The 19,953-nt window shown below is 55.2% G+C and overlaps 10 protein-coding genes across 10 annotated transcripts; 5 read left to right on the top strand and 5 right to left on the bottom strand.

Moving 5' to 3' along the window:
* Window positions 1–4,009, bottom strand: BAUCODRAFT_194601 (uncharacterized protein). The gene is made up of 2 exons (XM_007674061.1): window positions 3,618–4,009; window positions 1–3,554 (listed from the first exon to the last, which is right to left on the bottom strand). Exons 1-2 carry the CDS (start codon window positions 3,888–3,890, stop codon window positions 153–155), a joined length of 3,675 nt encoding a protein of 1,224 aa, XP_007672251.1. The 5' UTR covers window positions 3,891–4,009; the 3' UTR covers window positions 1–152.
* Window positions 4,010–4,267: 258 nt separating this feature from the next.
* BAUCODRAFT_62121 (uncharacterized protein) lies at window positions 4,268–4,689 on the top strand (the record flags this gene model as incomplete). Its single annotated transcript, XM_007674060.1, has 4 exons — window positions 4,268–4,315; window positions 4,369–4,398; window positions 4,458–4,535; window positions 4,612–4,689. 4 exons carry the CDS (start codon window positions 4,268–4,270, stop codon window positions 4,687–4,689), a joined length of 234 nt encoding a protein of 77 aa, XP_007672250.1.
* A 374-nt stretch (window positions 4,690–5,063) lies between these two features.
* On the bottom strand, window positions 5,064–7,579 carry BAUCODRAFT_29449 (uncharacterized protein). The gene is made up of 2 exons (XM_007674059.1): window positions 7,492–7,579; window positions 5,064–7,424 (listed from the first exon to the last, which is right to left on the bottom strand). The coding sequence occupies exon 2, from the start codon at window positions 7,334–7,336 to the stop codon at window positions 5,219–5,221; it is 2,118 nt and encodes a 705-aa protein (XP_007672249.1). The 5' UTR covers window positions 7,337–7,424; window positions 7,492–7,579; the 3' UTR covers window positions 5,064–5,218.
* Window positions 7,580–7,802: 223 nt separating this feature from the next.
* On the top strand, window positions 7,803–9,139 carry BAUCODRAFT_29448 (uncharacterized protein). Its single transcript, XM_007674058.1, has 3 exons — window positions 7,803–7,866; window positions 7,917–8,533; window positions 8,608–9,139. Exons 2-3 carry the CDS (start codon window positions 8,110–8,112, stop codon window positions 9,006–9,008), a joined length of 825 nt encoding a protein of 274 aa, XP_007672248.1. The 5' UTR covers window positions 7,803–7,866; window positions 7,917–8,109; the 3' UTR covers window positions 9,009–9,139.
* A 964-nt stretch (window positions 9,140–10,103) lies between these two features.
* On the top strand, window positions 10,104–12,138 carry BAUCODRAFT_194362 (uncharacterized protein). Its single transcript, XM_007674057.1, has 3 exons — window positions 10,104–10,429; window positions 10,523–10,730; window positions 10,786–12,138. Exons 2-3 carry the CDS (start codon window positions 10,526–10,528, stop codon window positions 11,802–11,804), a joined length of 1,224 nt encoding a protein of 407 aa, XP_007672247.1. The 5' UTR covers window positions 10,104–10,429; window positions 10,523–10,525; the 3' UTR covers window positions 11,805–12,138.
* Window positions 12,138–13,500, bottom strand: BAUCODRAFT_194329 (uncharacterized protein). The gene has a single exon (XM_007674056.1). The coding sequence runs from the start codon at window positions 13,450–13,452 to the stop codon at window positions 12,472–12,474; it is 981 nt and encodes a 326-aa protein (XP_007672246.1). The 5' UTR covers window positions 13,453–13,500; the 3' UTR covers window positions 12,138–12,471.
* Window positions 13,501–13,626: 126 nt separating this feature from the next.
* Window positions 13,627–15,340, top strand: BAUCODRAFT_194318 (uncharacterized protein). Its single transcript, XM_007674055.1, has 2 exons — window positions 13,627–14,107; window positions 14,219–15,340. The coding sequence occupies exons 1-2, from the start codon at window positions 13,727–13,729 to the stop codon at window positions 15,155–15,157; spliced, it is 1,320 nt and encodes a 439-aa protein (XP_007672245.1). The 5' UTR covers window positions 13,627–13,726; the 3' UTR covers window positions 15,158–15,340.
* A 534-nt stretch (window positions 15,341–15,874) lies between these two features.
* BAUCODRAFT_61695 (uncharacterized protein) lies at window positions 15,875–17,581 on the bottom strand (the record flags this gene model as incomplete). Its single annotated transcript, XM_007674054.1, has 2 exons — window positions 15,875–17,476; window positions 17,531–17,581. The coding sequence occupies 2 exons, from the start codon at window positions 17,579–17,581 to the stop codon at window positions 15,875–15,877; spliced, it is 1,653 nt and encodes a 550-aa protein (XP_007672244.1).
* A 366-nt stretch (window positions 17,582–17,947) lies between these two features.
* BAUCODRAFT_29440 (uncharacterized protein) lies at window positions 17,948–18,637 on the top strand. Its single transcript, XM_007674053.1, has one exon. It carries the CDS (start codon window positions 18,101–18,103, stop codon window positions 18,254–18,256), a length of 156 nt encoding a protein of 51 aa, XP_007672243.1. The 5' UTR covers window positions 17,948–18,100; the 3' UTR covers window positions 18,257–18,637.
* Window positions 18,613–19,482, bottom strand: BAUCODRAFT_21021 (uncharacterized protein; the record flags this gene model as incomplete). Its single annotated transcript, XM_007674052.1, has 1 exon — window positions 18,613–19,482. The coding sequence occupies one exon, from the start codon at window positions 19,480–19,482 to the stop codon at window positions 18,613–18,615; it is 870 nt and encodes a 289-aa protein (XP_007672242.1).
* Between the last annotated feature and the right edge of the window lie 471 nt (window positions 19,483–19,953).

The raw sequence follows: 19,953 nt of genomic DNA, 5'->3' as shown, positions 1-19,953 counted from the left end.
GTAGGGCGAATCTTGACTGCTGCGCATCCGGATCCATCTCTGCAAATGCAGAGCACGAGCTGCCATTCGTTTCAGTCAGCGAATGACGTACCACGGCAAATGCCGCAGGCGGGCGGCGGGGGGCAACGAAAAGCGCTTGTCGGCGCTAGTGTTCATCCATCTCCAGCTGCTGCTTTCGGTATCAAGAAGACGCTCAGCACACCCTTCGCGTCAACAATTACCCCTGGCCCGCCAGAGTGGACGCGTAACGACTTGTTGTAGTACGAGTCGACTACTTGCAAGATCGGCGAAACGCGGCGATCCTCCGTCTTCGTAGCTGAACGATCAATTTGCTCTTCTTGAGGCAGACACAGTCGGTACTCAGCCCGTACTCGACTGAGTGGTGCAGCGCTTAAGGTGCGGTACTTCGGACCACTGAAAGCGAATTCATCGCTTGCTTCCATCGTCATGGCGAATGTCAGGAAGTGCATTGATGGATTCTCAACGTGGAAGTGAAGCGTCATGTCGACATCGGGAGCTACGGTGTCCGCGATGGTGCACAGCACACGCGGCTCTGAGGAAGGCAAGGTCAGTCGAGGAACCGAGAGACTTGTCATCACTGCTTCTCCGCTTGCGTCACGACGCCACTGAACCACGAGCGCGAGCTCGACATTTGCAGGCCGACGGTCGTCAAACGAGAACTTGCGCGTAGTGATTTCGAAGCTGGTTTCTGTGGAGCGACCAGGCTCCAGTGTCAGTTCGTCAAAAGGCGAAGCGTCTTTTAAATCGATAATCACATCCTCGCTCTCCTCTGCTAGGATTAACCTGGTACCAAGGATTGTAACGCTCTCTGGGCCAGAGAAGTGTAAAATACCTCGAAGTCTCCAACGGTGCGGTATGCCTTCTGCATCTTCGTCAGCGGTGACGCTACTGGCGTGGAGAAATGACGGCCAAGCATCAGCGTAAAGTAGAGGGCTGAAGCTATATCGGGCTTCGAACGGCGTCACAAAGTTCAGCTCTAAGGTCAGTATCTTCGTCAAAGGCGTGTTCGTCTCGCCGGATAATGTATACCGCACATTGACGGTGATCCGAGAAGCCATGGGCTCGGCTGGCGCTTGTATGCTTAGACTAGCCTTATGCGAAGCAGCGGGCTCAATCTGCCCAACAGCCAGCTGCGGCGCTGCTACTTGCTGTCCAGTCCATGTACTGGTAAGCGCGGCCTTGCCCGGTTCTTCCACGGAGACGATAGCAGTAGCGTTGATAGCTTCAGCTTCACCATTGATAAGCTCGACATCCAGGGTGATCGGTTCGTCTGTATAGTACTGCTTGCGCAACCCGTGTAAAACCAGTCGGAGCTTGGGTGGTTTGGGCAACACCGCGATTGACGTGCTATCCCCGTACGGGAGAGCTTCCTGCTCGATGCCGCCACTGTTCGACACGTACAAGCACGACGCCTGAAGAAGGTATGGCTCCGTGAGTATGTGCGTGAGCGTGAACCCAACGTTGCCGGTCTGTAGTGTGACCTGCTTTACGCGTACAACCTCCGCTTCGCGGAGTATTAAAGAGAAGATGTAAGTCGATCTCCATCCCGGCGACAGGGTGAGATTGGCCTCCAGCATGCCAGTCTCCGTGCTCTTGGTGGGGTGAACAATGGTATGATCCTCAGCTAAACATACTCGCTCACCACAATGAGCAATCTTAATCTCTTTGCCGTTACTAAGCGTGACAGCAAGATTGCTCAGCGTCAGCGGCTGCGTCCCTGCAGCCGTATTGAAACAGACCGTGAGCTGGCACTCAAGCGGTTCACCAACACTAGTCTCTGCACTTCCAAAAGCATAAGCCACAGACAGCGGGCTGAGCCGCTCTCCGTCCCGGAAAGTGACAACAACATTTTCCGACGCAGGCGATGACCGATCCATGTACTCCGCGAATGCCTCATTGCCACGAGTCGGAAGACTGGAAGCAGCTAGCAGCTCCCAGGCCGTCATGAGATGCGTTTCTGCGTCGCCAGTCTGCTGAGCGCTGTCATGCACGAGTTTCAGCAACGGTCGAAGCAGGTCATCCCAGTCGTCGACCCGCCAAGAACAATTCTCCCATAGGGGTAGGGCCCGCTCCAGTGCACCCATATAGCGGCCTGCGGAAGACAGCTGGTATGCTAAGTCGAATGCTAGACGCTCCGTCGCTCGCACTTGGCCCCTAGTCGCGAATTCACGTGTTGCTTCATCAGTGAGCCTGGTGGTTTCCATTAGATGATATTGTGATGGCCGTTCGTCTGTGCAGTATTCTTCATGAGGCTGTGGCACCAGATACGCGTCATACGTCCCAGCACGCTGCGCCACCGCTGATGCAGGTGACTCACTCGGCGGTCTACGATCAGCTTCGGGTATCGCCATTGCCACACTCCGCCTCGCTATCGTTGACTGAATGGCCAGCCTTAGCCAATAACCGGGATGATGAAGGAAATGGAACGGCGGGCTCCGCTCGGTTGCTGCAAGAGCTTTCTCTGGGTTTGCAAAGACCTGGAGCTGTGAGAGCTCTGCTGGACCCTCTAATTTCGGCTTTGCAGTGGCTTGTAGAGCAGGCAGAGCAGCTTTTCGAATAAGCTGGGCCATGATCTCAGCCCACCTTGCCTCCCAAGCCTCCCATGCGTAAGTCTGAGAGCCTTTGCCGCGACGGTTAATAAGATCCTTCATGCGAACTTTGTAGTTCACCCACGAGATAGCAGCTGCAGTTGTGAGACCGTGCCAGAGCTGGCACCGTAAGATGCGCAACGCGACTGCATCACAGAGCAAGCGCGCTTCGTCCCATCTGGGCGACCAACCTGGAGTCGCTTCGAACACACCTTCAGCGTGGAACAACTCTTCGATCGCGGCAGAATAGTGTCGCTCGGCAACATCCATCTCCTGCCGGAACTCGGCGAAAATGCCTTGTTTGACCTCATACCGAACGTTCCAGCTCGGTGTGGAAAGAACATGGTTAGATGCTTCTATTGGAGATGTGACAGAAGCTGAAAGACCACCACGACCTTTCTTGCGTCTAGCGTGCTTTGTTAGGTCGCGATAGTACTCGGTAATGAAAGGCTGCAAGGAAGTGAAAAAGTTCTGTACGAAGGTACCAATCTCAACCTCGGAGGACATGGGAGGCATGAAGAACAGTGATTTCGAGTCCATAGCGGTGGCCCTCCGGACGGACGCTAAGCGGTCTTCCAATTCTGGTGCCCGTAGAATGCTTTGGTCGCTCATGAGTACGACTGCAAGCTTGGTCTTGAAGCCTGAGCGGCTGAGCGCGGTCTTGGTGGCGTTGATGTCCATCTGAACTTGCTCGTTTCGCGAAGAGCTCTCTTCGGAAGACAGATCATAGAACGCAACCAGTAGCGCCGGCACCTGCTCCTGGTGCTTAGCAACCCACAAGGGCGTAAAGATGCCATCTGGGTAGATTGGCGAGCTAGGCGAAAGAGGTGACAGTGGCGAATGAAGTTCAGGGCTGCGAAGCTGACTGGTTTGCGGACTACTCATACCCTCTATGCTTGGAGATTGAGGTAAAGGCGCTGCCTTCCTTGGCGGGAGAGTGTATGTCTGGATAATCGCTTAGTCACGGGCAGCGGGTAAGAGTCAATGGCCGCGAGATTGCGTACCTACCCTCCCTATCGCCTTCATCCTGTACTTCATGGCCGCGGATGGCCCGGGTAAGGCTGTGGCGTTCCATGCTTGCTGGCTTCCATCCTGTCTGAGGAACTGGTCGAGCAGCTGAGATGCACGGTCACCAGTACAGACATCCGAAGCGGTTGCGATCCTGGTCCCGCTCTCTAGCCTTGGAATGTTTGCTGGGGTATCTACATCACGCTGTCCAAGACCGGACAGCAGAACCAGCGGCAGGTTGTGGACGGTATATGTCTGTGGATAAGCCTGCATGGTGGACGAACGGCAGCGCCAGCACGGTGCAAGTCTTTATAAATAGTCCCGGTTGTGCTGCATTAACTGTGTCTAGCATCCGGAGAATGCTTGTGCGACTTACATGCGTTGGTCGGCAATGTGAACGTCGAACATTCGCTCGCGATCCAGACCAACATGAATACCAGCACAATGTTTGAAAGGACGTCCAGATTGTGGCGTCAATCCGTGGCTGAGGCAGTCACGCTAAACGCGACATCATGAACACCCATGTCGGTTGGAGCACGGAAGACCTTTACAAGGTCGCCACCTTCTGCCTTTCATTCGCGTATGCGGTGGATCATCTGATTGACTTCAGGCGAGGACGGTCTTCTACGCGTGTGGCGGTAAGATCTACCATGCCGGCGGCTGACGATTCAAAGCGCAAGGCAGCGCGAGAGACCATTGTTCGTCCAATGCTGTGAACATAGCCCTCTATATGAATACTTACGCTTGGCAGGACATCTTGCACGAGATTTCCACGTTACTGGTACTGTCGTCCGTTCCGGCTTAAGTGGTGTTTTCGTGTGTGAAGCTGACGAATCTCAGAATACCCACCTCGACCGACAGTCGCTGAGCTACTGCGTGTCGTTGATAGAGAACGGGGTGAATCCAGAGGCGTTAGCCGTATGAATCATGCCTGAGATTTCGCTTCGGCGAAGTCATATTGCGCTTCTGAAAGGGCATGCTAATCCGGTACCAGAAAGTTATCAAGGAGCTTCGAGCCCAGAATGAGCGCTACGAGACCGAGCACGAGAATCCTGGTGCAGTACAACATTGAGCATCTGAGGCAGGTGCAAAAACAATGGTCGACACTAGCGAGCTTGCATGTGCAGCAAGGCAACTGGCTCCAAAGCTCTCAGCGACTGTGAAATGAAGTCGCTTTCTTGGTCGTGCATGAGCAACGGGCCTCGACATAACCGACAAGAGTGGTGTCCTTGCTAGTCTCAGCGCCCGTGCCGACGGCGTTGGACGTGTTTTGTCCACTGTCTGAGCTCTTGTCGGCTTGACGCTTTACGATGAAGCGGCGTCGCCTCTAGGCTGGCTGGCAGAGTTGATGGTGGCGTTGCCTGCAGCCTGGCCTGCAACTACACCAGCAGATTCCGTTGCCAGGCAGTTACACCATGAAGAAATGAAGGCAGATGTTCACTGTTGACGGACTCTCAAGCATAATTCTACCGTGGCTCAGGATGTCAAGATGATCACACGAGGATGATCCTCGCCTCCAAGCGGGTAGGCGCTGCATTCCTACATCTAACGACGATCGGCGCTCTGACATCTACGTCTACCAAACAGCATACCGTCGCCGCTCAGTCCGGCACATCCTCGTCATCACCAACAGCCATGCTCCCAACCCTTTCCGTAGCAGCATGCGCCCCATTGGCCATACCATTAGCACCAGTTCCAGCAGTAGGCTTCTTCTTCCTGGCCGGCCTCTTCTTCTTCCCACCACCCATCGACAGCGGTGCCTCGCGGATCCATCGCGAAATCGCCTCGGCTCGGTCAGTAGAAATCGGATATTCGCGGCCATTCTCTTCTTGTGCCCATCGTTTTGGCAGCTGTTGCTGTGGCTTCTCCCCTCCATTGACGGTAGGAGCAGCGGCAGGCTCAGGAAGGGCATCCTGCTTGTCTTTAAGCGGCCCCGAAAGCCCAACCTCATCATCCATGGCCCTCCTCTCCCTCGCCCTAACCGCCCGCTGGAAGCTCTCCTCATCCACCACTCGATCGTCGCTCAGCGCCTCGAGGATGCTCTCTTGTTTGATCCTTTCCCTCTTCTGCTCAGGCGTCTCCTCCTCCCTTCTCGCAGCGCGCTTGGCTAAGGCGCTGGAAGACGAAGACTCCTTGGCCCATCCACCCGCTGCGTCAGGCAGAGGTGCTGGAGCGCAAAGTTTCTGCCACGGCACCTCAAGACCCAACCAGTTGTTCGCGCGACGCAACACCTCGATCCAATCTGCCCTTGCCGGACTTCGAGCGGCCTGAAAGATGGGGTAGCCATCGGCAATGCGCGCTAAGCGGGCTGCGTTGTGGGCGTGTCGCAGCAACTCTGTTGGACTTGTCTGGAGGAGCGCATGTGCTAGCAGTAAGCTGTGCAAGGCATCAGTGAGCAGCGGATGGTATGTTACTGCTTCACGGCTACCGAAGGCTTCGTGCATGTTGTCGTTCACCTTGTCACTCGGGAAGGGGGGCAGGTCAGAAGGGGGCTTCTCGGCGAAAAGAGCGCTTGCTGGATGGATCTTCGGAGACGGAAAGCGAGGCCAGCCATCTTCGCCGAGCTCGAAAGGGTCCGGTTTCGGCTTTTCGTGCTTGACGATCGCGGACAAGGAATGACAATGGCCATTCGTGTTGCGGTGGTCGCTATCGCCGTTGATCTCCTTGTCTTCACTATCAAGCTCGATCAGGCGATTCTTCGCGACCATTGGCGTAGGTGTTTGCGTCTTGTTGCCGTTCGCCAAGTCGTACACTCTCCGCATGATTTCATTCGTTATCTCGTAGGGCAATCCAGGCGTATAATCAAAATGCGCCAGAAACGCAGCATAGTCCTTCATTGCGCGCTTGGCATTCGTCTTGACTCTCTTTCTCGCTTCCAACCGCACAGCATGCGCCTTGATCTCTGCGGCCGTAATCTCAGCACCTTCCGCTTCTTTGGCTAGATACTCTCCCAACCCGTCTAGAGCGGCATGCACGCTTTTGCAACCCATCGTCAGGTACACACCTCCGCGGTTGAAGTACAATTGCTGCTCGAGACTTTTCGGCTGATCTTCCTCCTTCACCTGCGGCACAGACCTCCAATCTCTAAACCCTCGATTCCACGCTTCAGCCTCTTCGCGCATCTTGCTTGCGAGCTCTAGTTGCTGCTGATCAGGCTTATGCGTGCGCTTGATCTCCTCGACTATGCGCAATGCCATGGTCAGGTCCGTAGCGGCACCTTCCCATTGCGACTTGAAAATCTGCACTAGCGCGCGAGTACGTAGGGGAGGCGCTTGCTGTTCCAACGGCAACGACGAGATGACTTCGTTCAGCGGATCCAGAGGTGTGTATTGCTCCATCGCTCGCGACGGGATCTTCTCGTGGAAGAAGTGGACGTACTTAGCGTCCACATTGCCGGGTTCGCGTTTCAACACGTGCAATCCCACATCTTCCACCGTGCTCGTTGCCTGCATTGTCGCTACACTTGCCGCGACTTCATCGAGTGTATACGCCTTTGCGAGCAGCTTTACTGCTTTCTGCCGAATCTTGAAGATGCGTTCTTTGCTCAACTGACTTGCCGGACCACCTCCGGCGCCGAAGTAGTCCATGCGTCCAGTCATGGCCGCGTTTGAGATGCCGGTACTTGCGCGCACGGAGTCTTGCGCCGCCTCATCGACAGCTTTGCGGATCTTGACGACATCATAGAACACGGCCGGGTCGATGAGGCGGGGCGGTGGCATGGTATAGTTCTGATGGGCGAGGGAGTCCAAGATCTCCGGCGGGAGCTGTAGCCATGGTCCGTGGAAGGAGGAGATGTAACGCCAATGTCTGGAGCATCATGGCATGAGCCAAGCAATGGTCACATGCAGGAAGGGTAAGTTGGTGGGCGACTCACTTACTTGTTCCTGCATATTATCAGACTTGAGCCTGAGGGCGGCGCAGGCGTGTCGCCTTGCGCCGAGGACGCGCTGGACTTTTTCTTGGCCATTGTGCGATCAACAGTGACGCCAATATTCCCTACACACGATCGGCCATATTCGCGATGGTGGGGCTCAGTGGACGAGACGAGAGTTGAAGCAAGCTGCACATTTTCCCGCAGGGGCCCGTCGGCTGCAGATGCAGCGGGCCGAGAAATGAAACGCCGCAGCTTCATGCATTTTACTCCGGTCGCTGCCCCAGGTCCTGTTCAAGCAGTCTCCGATACATCATTCATTGAGACATCTCAACGTGCTCGGACTGCTACTACCATGGCTGACATCATCTCCTTCGCTCGGTAGGCTTTCGGGACAGCACGTAGAAGAGCTCTAATCTCATTAGCTGTACAGCTTCCCTCGGCCGTGACCGGCCGGCACAGGCTATACCGACATTAAAACATCATCACGAGCAATTCAAACCCCATGAAATTTACTTCACACTGAGTCTGGCGTTTGTTTCCTACTTGCTCGATTATTTTGACCGTCCCAGGTTGATCCTATTCGTCCTTTTGCTCTTCCTTCCAATCACATAACCCATCATGTCTATGTCTATCGAAGATGGAAAGGTCTCACGGCAGCCAAGACCTGTTCCTAGTATCCCAGAAAATGTTCTCGACCAGTTCAGCATGAAAGGGAAAGTTGTCGCCATCACCGGTGCCTCAGACGGCATCGGCTGGGCTGTCGCCGAAGCCATTGCAGAAGCGGGCGGCAACGTGGCCTTGTGGTACAATACCAACAATGCCGCTGTGGCCAAGGGCGACGCACTAGCAAAGAAGCACCACATCCGCGCAAAAGCGTACCAAGTCGATGTTTCGAACCATCAAGCGGTCCAGAAGACAGTGGATGATGTAGTGCGAGACTTTGACAAGCTTGACGTCTTCGTGGCGAACGCTGGGATGGCGATATCGAAGCCGATCACGGAGCAGAGCATTGAGGAATATCACAAGCAGTACGATGTGAACGGTGAGTAGAGCTTCTGAGCCTCTAAGCTCGTCATTAAGAGCCGTTGACTGATTGAACCGGTGTGATTCGAGTAGTACACGGAGTCTTCTACTGCGCCAAATACGCCGGCGCCATCTTCAAGCGCCAGGGTTTCGGCAACCTAATCATCACATCAAGCATATCTGCCCATATTGTCAACGTGCCCGTAGACCAGCCGGTGTACAACTCCACCAAAGCCGCCGTGAACCATCTCGGCAAAAGCCTGGCTCGTGAATGGCGCGAGTTTGCCCGTGTCAACGTCGTCTCGCCTGGCTTCTTCGACACGAAGATGGGTGCTTCGCCGCTTTGTCTGAACGAGGCATACCGAATGACGCCATTGGGTCGACAAGGCCACGTCAAGGAGATCAAGGGATTGTATCTTTATCTCGCTAGTGATGCATCAAGCTACCAGACCGGAAGCGACACTATCATCGATGGTGGGTACGTACTTCCGTAACGCGCAGCATGAAGCTGAAATCGACCACGCATGCATCCAACCCGCGCATAAGGGTGTGGTACGATGAACCATTCACGTGACTATCCAATTTGAGTCAGCATGCGAGGTCAAAGCTTGCGCTTGTTCCTGCAGCTGTCTCACCCTTCAAATGCTGTCTGTCTCTACTGTACAGCTCACTCTACCATCGCCTGTGTTACCGAGCTGCTGTTTGCCAATGGCTATGGTACCGAAGGTGTATTCGCGTAGCTACATTTGCCTGGGCATAAATCTGCATGAGCAACATATGGCTCGTAGCGCTCGATCTTTCCTGCAACTCAACTATCCATAATGACGTACAGGTGTAATTGCCCCTCGGTCAGGAACAGGTAACGCGCTTGGAACCTTTTGTAGCTCAATAGAGCCTACTTAGCTGCGCTTTCTCTCCAACAATCACTGCAGCGACACAACACCATCGCCGTCCTCACATTCGCCTCGAAGCCGACATTCTGCAACCATGTCGTCCCTACCTCACACCACCACGGGCCCAAAGAATGAGACACCATCTGCCTCTGAGACGGCCACGGGAGGAGCAGCGGGCGCAAACCTCTACCCGAAGGAGTCTGTCTCAGCAGCCGACGTCAGCAACCAAGACAGCAAAGTCGGTATGACGACCAACCAGGCCAGCGGCACGACTAGCAATCAGCCAGGCAGTGCGGAAGCGGCGGCGGAGAAGCTGTATGAGGAGCGGATTGAGGACGAGTACGCGAAGCGGGAAGGCGGCGCATAAGAGATGGGTACATATGCCGTCGTTTCTACCACAAAGCATGTTTCCTTCGTTGCGTTGACATATGCCAACGTCGAGATGGTGTGCCCTGACCTTCAGAGGCCTGTACACCTAATGAAAGGCTTGGAAAGCATCCAAGTTCCCGAGAAGGGCAGGCGTCCGATTATTCGACTTCTCACATATGTTACTTCGCGCCAACGCCTGTTCTCGCCACTTCATGGCAGCAATGCCCTCGTGTCTTCCTTACTCTAACACAATGAACGTGAAGCTTCTATGCAGACGAAGCAGCCACCGAAAGTCACGACCAATAAGTCGTGTTGATGACCAGACAGAGCAGAACGCTTCTTGATGGCTAGATATCTACTTCCACCATCCGATAATAGCTCGACGAGAGAGAAGAGGATCTATCAATCTTCGCTTAAACTTCGGAGGATAGAGCGGACCCAGACGAGCATCGGTGGCTGCAAGCTCCGCTACCGGAAGCGCATGCGCTTTCTCAACCTCGCAACTCAGCCCGTGAGCATCGCAAAGGTCTCTTTTGCCAGCACTTGTCGTCGCAGCTTGCCTTTGCGTGGCTGCGAAGCGTCCAAGTCGCGCCGACGGCTCGGCCGAATCTGACATATACTATCCGACCTACTGTAGGCTTACTGTTCGGGAGGTAGGCCGCTCTCGCTGTTCATATCCGTTCAGATAGTCATCGTCTTGCCATATCACACTGCTTGATCTTTGTAACAAGCGCTTTCTGCAGTAGACCATGGCCTCCACCGTACAGGGTCAGCTGAGCGTTGCGCCCTTCCGTCACTTCGTCGACTCTCAATCCCCATTCCTGAAAAACATCCAGGACCAAGACCCAGTCGCGCATGCAGAACAGGCTCTCGAGCGTGTACCACCACTGGCCAAGATGGTGGGTATGTGGGAGAAGCTGATCCAGGAGCCATTTAAGGGCGTCACAGTCGATGGTATGTATGAACGCGATCCACAGACCTAGACCAACGCCAGCTCACGTCCTGCTAGGAAATGTCCGACCCGGTCTCTTCGAAAAGACGGACGACGGTACCGACACCGATGCCATCGTCTCTGCCGCAGAGGCAATAGTTGCTGCCTTGACTTCGCAGCAGAGAGCTCAGGTCGTGCTACCACTAAACGCCCGCGAACGTCGCATGTGGCAAAACACGCACCTCTACTTTCCCATGTCCCGTCTCGGCATCCGCCTCGACGAAGCCAGTGGCGAACTTCAAACCCTCGTCCTCAAGCTCCTCGCCTCCGCGATGTCGCCCGAAGGCTACCAGAAAGCCCTCCTCGCCACGGAAACCAACGCCTTCCTCGGCTCCCTCTACCACGCCCTGGCCATCCTGAACAAGCACTCCTACAACTTCATTCTCTTCGGCACGCCATCTCCCACCGAGCCTTGGGGCTGGACCTTCTACGGCCATCATCTCTGCTTGAACTTCTTCATATATGGACGACATATCGAGATCGCCCCGACGTTCATGGGCGCGGAGCCGAACATGATCGATGAGGGAGCGTTGGCGGGCACGGAATTGTATACCGCAGAGCAGGACCTCGGGCTGCAATTTATGCAGTCTTTACCTCCCGACCAGCGGAAGCAAGCCCTAATCGGTACTGACATTGACGCCAAAGCCTCACCAGCAATGGCGCTGACGGGAGCATTTATGGACAATCGCGTCATTCCGCCGCAAGGTCTCCAGCTCTCGTCATCCTACATTATTCCAATCCTGGCGCTGATCGAGCAATTCACCCTCTACCTTCCCAAGCAAGCACGGCAGCGCAGACTTCAGCAGATCTCCACGTTCATGAGTGAGACGCACTTCTGCTGGGTGGGCGGATACGGTGCGGAAGACAAGTTTTACTATCGCATCCAGAGTCCGGTCATTATTGTGGAGTTTGAGCACTGTCCTAGCATCTTTCTGGGTAACACGAAGGCGGAGAAGTTTCACATCCATACGCATGTTCGCATGCCGAATGGAGGGGACTATGGGATGGCATTGTTGCCGGATGGAGTCAGGTGTTGACATGACGGGTGGGCAACATCAAGTGTGTGTGAGCAGCCGGTGTTACGTGGGACAGTTGGTTGGGGTAAGAGCAATACTCAACGGCTCATGGCGCTGACAATCTCCTCTCAGCTTCGACGTTTGTATTGGGATAGGACGCTACTTGACTTCTTCGCAGCGAGCTTCGATTTCATCGTCTGAATTGATCCCTTGCGGCCATCCCGTCGCACATGCTGCGTACACATATACTGGCATTCCATCTGGGTTGTGCTTATGTTGCTGATGCGCTCCGCCAATGTGCCGCAGCTTTTTTGGCACTAGCGGCGACCATAGTATTCTTATGATGCTCAATCGGTGGGGCCAGCAGTTGCTTCTTTGCACAGTCGCGGAACAGATCTTCCCAGTCGCCTTTTTCGCGCGGCGCCTCGGACTGCACGCCACTCTGTCGGTAAGAGCCCGAACCGTTGGTGCTGCTGTGGAGGCTTTCGGCCGACTCACCCGACTCGGCGTGGATAGCATTACCCGTACCGATAGAGGGATACTCGTCCCAACCGTATGCTCCATCAGCATTGGGACGATGGATCCCGGCGGGCCGTACGGCCCCCTCTTCGTCCGATTCCTCGTACTCGATGCCGTTCCCGATGACACCATTGACACCATTACGCCCTCGTATCTCATTAACGCGTCCCTAGCTGGCCTGGATCTCCTTCGCCTGCCGCATGGCCAACTCGTTACCCTCGGGTGCGAGTCGGTAGAGGACAATCTCGCTCTGCTTGAAGTACCTTCTCGCATCCTCATCGATCAAGACGAGGCTGAGGTAGTAGCGCGTGCTGTACTTCTTGTTGACATCTCTGAACGTAGGCGTCAAGTCGAAGCCACCGAGGAAAAGACGGATAGGTATTGTTTCTCCGCGACTCGGCGAGCCGTCCATGATCTCGAAGCGCACGAGTGTTTCGCTTTCGTTGTATTGGTTGGGAGGTACGCCGGTGGTCTCGCGGCGGATGATGCTGAGCTCCATGTGCCGTATCTTCAGTCGCACTAACAGGAAGTATATCCTCCCCACAATGACATCCTTGAGGTGGTACTTGCTCTTGCTGTACTCGAACTCAATGTGCAGGCAATCCTCGATACCGACATCCATCTTAATAACGCTGTTGCTTTCCGGCGGTTGTCTGTAGCTATACACCCACAGATCCTTCTCGCGCACCACGTCGGCCATCCGCCTGCTCACCGTCACTCGCAAGAAATACCGCAGCTTCACATTGATTCCATTGTAGCTTTCATACGGCTTCTCCACATTCTTGAACGCGAATGGCAGCGTGACGGGATGTTGCAGCTCACCTGGACTCGCCAGCTCCGTCTGCAAGCTCAGAAACTCGTGGTGCGTGCCGCGATCGAAGAACATCTCAATCGTCCCCACGAACTGGATCTTGATCCCCGTGTGCTCGAGGCGACGTCCATCTTTGGGGCGGATGGTGACGTTGCCGCGCACCGTTTCACCGTCGAGATAGAGCGGACATTTCTCGCGGCGGACGGCGGCAGCGGTGGTGTTGGTGCCGGTGGTGGAGGGAGGGCTTTTGGGGAAGGCGACGTCGATGGTGGGGCGGTCGTCGGTGGAGTCGAGGATAATGTCGATGTCGAGAGGGGTGGAGAAGGCGAAGAGGGACATCTTCGGTTAGAGGAGTGGGAGGCGCATGGAAGAAGGGTTGTTGATGGCAGGTTGCCTAAGCTGTCCTTGCACGGGTCCATTGATGGTCGTTGCCTGCGTGCCTTAGGCTCCAATTGACACTCGGCTTACGGCGGCTTTAGAAGGTGCATGATTGATGAGCCGAGGAAAGGATTACTGGGAACAGACGAGCTTCTTGCGAGCCACTTCCAAGAACCGCCCAACATGTAAGCTGTACACATCGACGCCTGCTCGAAGGCAGCCAGTCCCTTCCGTCATGACGTTACTCAAACCGCTGTCGCTATTGCGCTTCCAAGCCAACAATGTCTGCCACCGCTCGCGCTCTCCCTTTCACCTCATACACGTCCGTGGCCTACATATAACGAACCGTTTAGCCGCAGTCAAACCCTTCCTCCTTGCAGACATCGGCGAAGGCATTACCGAATGTCAGCTGATCCAGTGGTTCGTCCAACCCGGCGCCCGCGTAGAGCAGTTCGACAAGTTATGCGAAGTCCAGTCCGACAAAGCGAGCGTAGAGATCACGAGTCCCTTTGATGGCGTCATCAAAAAGCTACACTATGAGCCGGACGATATGGCGATCACGGGGAAGGCGTTGGTCGATATTGATATAGAGGGCGAGATTAGTGCTGAGGATGAGGCGCAGTTGGGTGGTGGTGGTGCGGGGGAGGGGGAGGTCGGCGCGGTGGCGGAGCAGCAGGTTGAGGAGCAAGAGGTTGAGGCGGAAGGTGTGAAGGAGGAGGGTGTGGAGGCGGAGTCACCAAAGAAGAGGAGAAGTGGAAGGGATATGGGCACGCTTGCTACGCCTGCGGTACGGCACCTAACCAAGGAGCTGAAGGTAGATATTGCAGATGTGCAAGGGACGGGCAAGGATGGGAGAGTAATGAAAGAGGATGTGCACCGGCATGTCTCGCAGAACAGATCGGAGCAGCAGCCACAGCAGCATACATCGCAGCCAGCACCAACAGCAACAACAAAGCACGACCGCACCGTCCCTCTCACACCCGTTCAAACCACCATGTTCCGCACAATGACCCGCTCCCTCTCCATCCCACACTTCCTCTACACCACGACCGCTAACATCACGTCATTGACGACCCTCCGCAAACGGCTCAACAGCGGCCAACCGCCCGAGGCCAAACTAACCCACCTCCCCTTCATCGTCAAAGCCGTCTCCCTGGCCTTTCAACACCACCCACTCCTGAACACCCACCTCGACACCGCCAGCGACGCGAACAAATCGACTCTGACTCATAAAGCGGCACATAACTTTGGCATCGCAATCGACACGCCCTCCGGGCTTCTCGTGCCAGTCTTGCGGGACGTGCAATTGCTCAGCATCCGGGAGATCTCCCACGCCCTCTCCGACATCTCATCCCGCGCCCGCGCCAACAAACTATCACCGGCAGACTTCAAGGACGCAAGCTTCACCATTTCCAATATCGGCAACATCGGCGGCGGCGTAGTCGCTCCCGTCATCAGCGCGCCACAAGTCGGGATCCTTGGGGTCGGACGGAGTAAAGTCGTGCCCGCTTTCGACGAAGATGGCGGATTGGTGAAGAAGGAGGAGTTGGTGTTGAGTTGGAGCGCCGATCACAGGGTTGTGGATGGGGCGGAGTGTGCGAGGTGTGCGGAGAGGGTTGTTGGGTTCTTGGAGGATGTGGGTGGGATGGTTGTGGATATGAGGTGATGGGGTGAATGGTAATATGAAACAGAAGTACTGTGCATTACCACAACTGGGAGTGTAGATCACAGTTTGGCCGGCGGGACGATGGTTGGTTCGAACAAGCTGATACTGCAGCAATCTTGCTCCATTTTCCCGGATGAGCTGAGGCGGTTAAGGCGGTTGATGGGCTTATCCACACGACTAGGAGCCTGCTCATGCTGATGGGGATGCTTGTGCGGCAAATTCAGCTTAGCCGGTGTCACGACATCTCGATTTCTCGATGCCCGTTTGCCAGCGCACTTAACGGGTAGTCGACGGTACTGCGAGTGAAACGAAGGGGCCGAGACTGCCTAGCCGGGACGGGTGTACAGTTACCACCGGGATATTGAATGGCCACGACGGTGTTTGTTCGGCACTTTAGACTTGTTCTGGAGACTTACAAACATCCTACGAGCGTCTGGGTGGTTCACGTACAGCAAGAGATGGATAGAAAGTCCTATTCTTCGTCAGCGCATTGCTCCGATAAGATGAGATGCGAAGCCGGAATTTTTGCTGATATTTCTGTTGCTTCGCTCGACATTGGCGCTACCTCTGACGTCCGTTGTCGAACTTAGCACATTGAAATTGTAGAGCCTGGGGCAAGGAACTGTCTATTCAAAGCTGGAAGCCATCTAGCGGAAACGAATTTGAACACCGCGCAATCTACACTTTTCCTGGCAATGCCGTGCAATCTATCGCTATCTAGATGGCATTACTGGGATACAACACCTTCTCATCCTCCACAAACTGCTCCTTGATACTCCGCATACTCACAAACCTCGACATCAAATTCGCACTGCCGGCCTTGTCGTTCGTCCCGCTCGCCCTCGCGCCACCAAACGGCTGTTGAGCGACGATCGAGCCGGTGCTCTTGCAGTTGAGATAGAAGTTGCCGGCGCTATTCCGCAATTTCTCCTCTGCAAGCCTCAAAGCCGACCGTTCCTGAGCGAACACTGCACCCGTCAGGGCGTAGTCGGAGGTCTCGTCGATGAGAGTGCACGTCTCCTCGAAGGCGGTGCGCGTGCTGTCGTCGTAGACGTAGATGCAGAGGATCGGGCCGAACAGCTCTTGGGACATGAGCTTGTGCTTGGGGTTGGTTGTGAGGTAGATGGTGGGGTTCACGTAGTAGCCTTCGCTACCATTGTAGGACCCGCCCACGAGAAGCTCGAGCTCCGGATCGTTCTTCGCGTCGTCGATGACTTTGGCGAGCTTATCGAAGGACTGCTGGTGAATGACCGGGCCGACGAAAGCATCGTACTCCTCGGGCGGACCGACTTTCAGCTTCTGCGTCTCCTCCACCAACCGTGGCTTGATCTGCTCCCACAGACTCGAAGGAAAGTAACACCGACTCGTCGCCGAGCACTTCTGCCCTTGATACTCGAAAGCGCCTCGCACGGTGTTGATCACCACATTATCGACGTCTGCTGAGGGGTGCATAAGGTGGTAGTTCTTGCCTCCCGTCTCACCTACAATACGCGGGTAACCCTGGTACCGACCCTCCGCGACGCCCGAAGCGATCTGTCCATACAATGACCGGAAGACAGCAGTGGAACCGGTGTAATGCAGCGCGGCAAACTGTCTGTGCGCCAGGACCGCTTTCGTAATCTCGACAGGATCACCGGGAACGAACTGTATCACCTCCTTCGGGAGACCCGCTTCAAGGAGAATGTTGTAGACGAGCCAGTTGCTCGCCATGGCGCTCGGACTCGGCTTCCACACAACAACATTCCCCATCATTGCTGGCGCACAAGGTAAGTTACCAGCAATGGCCGTGAAATTGAACGGCGTAATGGCATACACAAACCCTTCTAACGGTCGGTACTCGACCCGGTTCCACACCCCTGGTGCGTTATGCTGGGGCTGATGCGCATACACGTCTTGCGCATACTGCACACCAAACCGCAGGAAGTCGCACAACTCGGCTGCGGCGTCGATCTCGGCTTGCCAGATGTTCTTGCCCTGGCCCAGCATTGTGGCGGCGAGGATGTCGTATCTGTACTTGCCGGCCACAAGGTCGGCGGCTTTGAGGAAGATGGCGGCCCGGTCGGAGAAGGGGAGGCTTTCCCACTCATCCTTTGCTGCGAGGGCGGAGGATATTGCGGTCTGGACGTCAGTGGCGGAGGCGTTGGACCAGTGGGCTAGAGGTGCAGCGTGGGAAGATGGATAAGGTTGGGTAGATGTATGGGATGTGAAGTTCTCTTGACCCGCAACTACTGTTGGGATCTTCAGAGGAGCGCGTTGCCGGAGGGTGTGCAAGGCTGTGGTGAGGTTAGATCGGTCCGCGGAGTCTTTCTCAAAGGGTCGCTGGCGTTCTGTTAGACGCAGTGCAACCATTCAATGCTTTCAAAGCAATCGTACCATGGGCTCATTGTTGACTTCGGGTACTCGGAACGCCGCCATAGTTGCCATGCTTCGTGAAGCTGCTCGGCAGCCCGTGCGTGCTGAATGCCATGGTGAGGGCCGTGTCAAGAACTGTTCGCAAACTCGTGAGCTCTTACAAAACGCCATAGTGGCAGAGACAGTCGAGGGACCGTAGAAGATCAAATGCTATATCCAAGCAAGGGATCTGTCGGGTTATATACTCTCGTGCTCAATGGTTTGCTCGCGGGTAGCTTCGGCCTTGCAACTCACACTCGAGCAAGTGGGGCAGTGGTGGGACCTGCATGCTTCGGCGTCTGCAGGGCTGGGCCGAAGCAGAGCCGTGCAACGTCTACATTCTTTCCTGCTTTTCACGCGCCTTCCACTTCAGCATGTCTTCACGTGTTGTGACGCAATAAACAAGATCACTGGTGAATCTTGTAGAACATGGTGTTTCTCACTGGCTCCCTTCGAACGGCCGCTAGCGGGATGTCGCATACTTAGTAACTTCTTAATCGGGCAGTATGTCGTTAGTGCTTGTCTGTAAGCGCGTCGTCGACTGAGGTTACCATGGAAAACTTTGAGCTAGAAGAAGCTACAGAAGGCGGCTCAGTCTACATCTATTATCAACGTCGCCGATCGCATTCTTGCGGCGTATTGGCCATCGTCGCCTACGAGAACTCCAACGAGTCGACGGCTTGCAGTCACCTTACCCTAGCGCAGTAACTTCGGTTTTGTATTTCAGGAGACAGACATTCGCAATGTGCAAGGCTAGAACACGTCCAGGGAAGGAGATCTGCTCATAACAATAAAACCTACGATGTCCAGCTAATGCTTCTGCCTGACCGCATGTGATGGAGAAGTGGACTCGTTGGACCTTGAGTAGAGGAGAATGCCAGCCTAATCCACGTTCTCGAGACTTTCATCATCGCAGAACCTTCCCCATCTTGTGCCTTGACAGCAGCTTTGACAGCAGCCTCACAACAGTTCTCAACATCACCAACATCGTGGGGTCCTTTCCCAATCAGCCGTAACAGGACAGATTTCGCCTGCGAAAGCCTGTCAACACGCAACAACCCATTCTAAGATGTCGTAGCCGCGGGCGCCGACGCCGTCAAAGTGACCTGTTTCTGACACTGCGGTCCCATTCCATGCGCCTGGAAAACCCCTGAGATGAAGTCCGGGTCCTCGCAGAACACGCTGCCGCAAAAACTGGCCAAATCCGTGCCACCATATACGCAACAGTCCTCCGTCACCTTGTTGTAGACGAACTTGTTGTAGTACTGCAGGAGAGTCATCGCTTGGGCGAAACCGACACAGCTGGAGAAATCCACGGCCGACGTGGTGCAGGTGGGCGCAATAGTCTGGGCACCATTGTAGCCTGTAGATCCATACAGGACGACGGAGGGAGCGTAGTCGTAGCCGTAAAGCACCGTGCCGTAGGTGGGAAGCACAGCGGAGGAAGTGTAGGTGAAAGTCCAGGTCACGCTCGCGCTGGGAAGAGGGTCGCAGCAGCTAGAGGTCGTGGCGAATGGTGTCGGGACGGTGGCTGCGCAGGATAGAACGGAGGTAGTAGAGGTAGTGGAGCTGGTCGAGCTGGTTGTGCTACGAGTACAAGTGGGGGCTGTCTCGATGCAGGAACAGGCTGTTTTAGCGATGCCGGCGGCTAATGTTTGCAGTTTCGAGAACAGCGTCGCGAGTGCATTTGCACTGGTGGTCGTGCTAGTAGTGAGTGTCGTCGGTGAAGTGGTCCTCGTCGACGATGTGGTGACGGCCCTTCCCTTCTTGACATTTGTGGTCGTCGGCGCAGCCGTACACGCTACTGGGTAACGGCTTGAACAGAAGCTCATCGCCGCCGGAACTTTGGAAAGCGGGAGCAGGTCACTGTAAGGGAATGACGAACAGACGGAGGCCGCAGTCATTGTGGTAAACGCAGTGACGAGAACGGTCATTGTGGTGAATTGGCCTGGCGGTGACATCTTCGCGATCTGATAGGTGATTCTTACCATATGGGAGCCTGTTTTTACGATAATGAATGAATGCTAGGATGGGTATATGTATACTGGCATCTTCAGCAGCCCGGCGGAGGAAGCCGTGAGCCTTCCCTGCGCTGCCTTCGACTCTGGTAGCGAGGGTCACGCCAGGATGTATCGACAAGTCATGGCGACTGTAGCAGCGAAAGGCCGGCCTCGCCATCTCCCAAGTCGTCTCGACGCTGCCAAGGACAGCCACATGTCTTTGGTGATTGTTTCTCGTCCAAAGCCGCGCGTGGTCCTCAGGCCGTACTAACCACATGAGTTGCTTATTGGCGAACTCGCCAAGGAGTACGGTTATATGCTTTGACGTCTTGGCAGTCACCCCGCAATAGAGGAAGAGAGCGTCGTGACCCGTTCGTCGGTGAAACTTACGTGAAGCCGAGCTGA

This window comes from Baudoinia panamericana (genome assembly GCF_000338955.1).
Source record: "Baudoinia panamericana UAMH 10762 unplaced genomic scaffold BAUCOscaffold_1, whole genome shotgun sequence".
Taxonomy (NCBI): Eukaryota; Fungi; Ascomycota; class Dothideomycetes; order Mycosphaerellales; family Teratosphaeriaceae; genus Baudoinia; species Baudoinia panamericana.
This window is presented reverse-complemented; position numbering and strand designations above follow the sequence as displayed.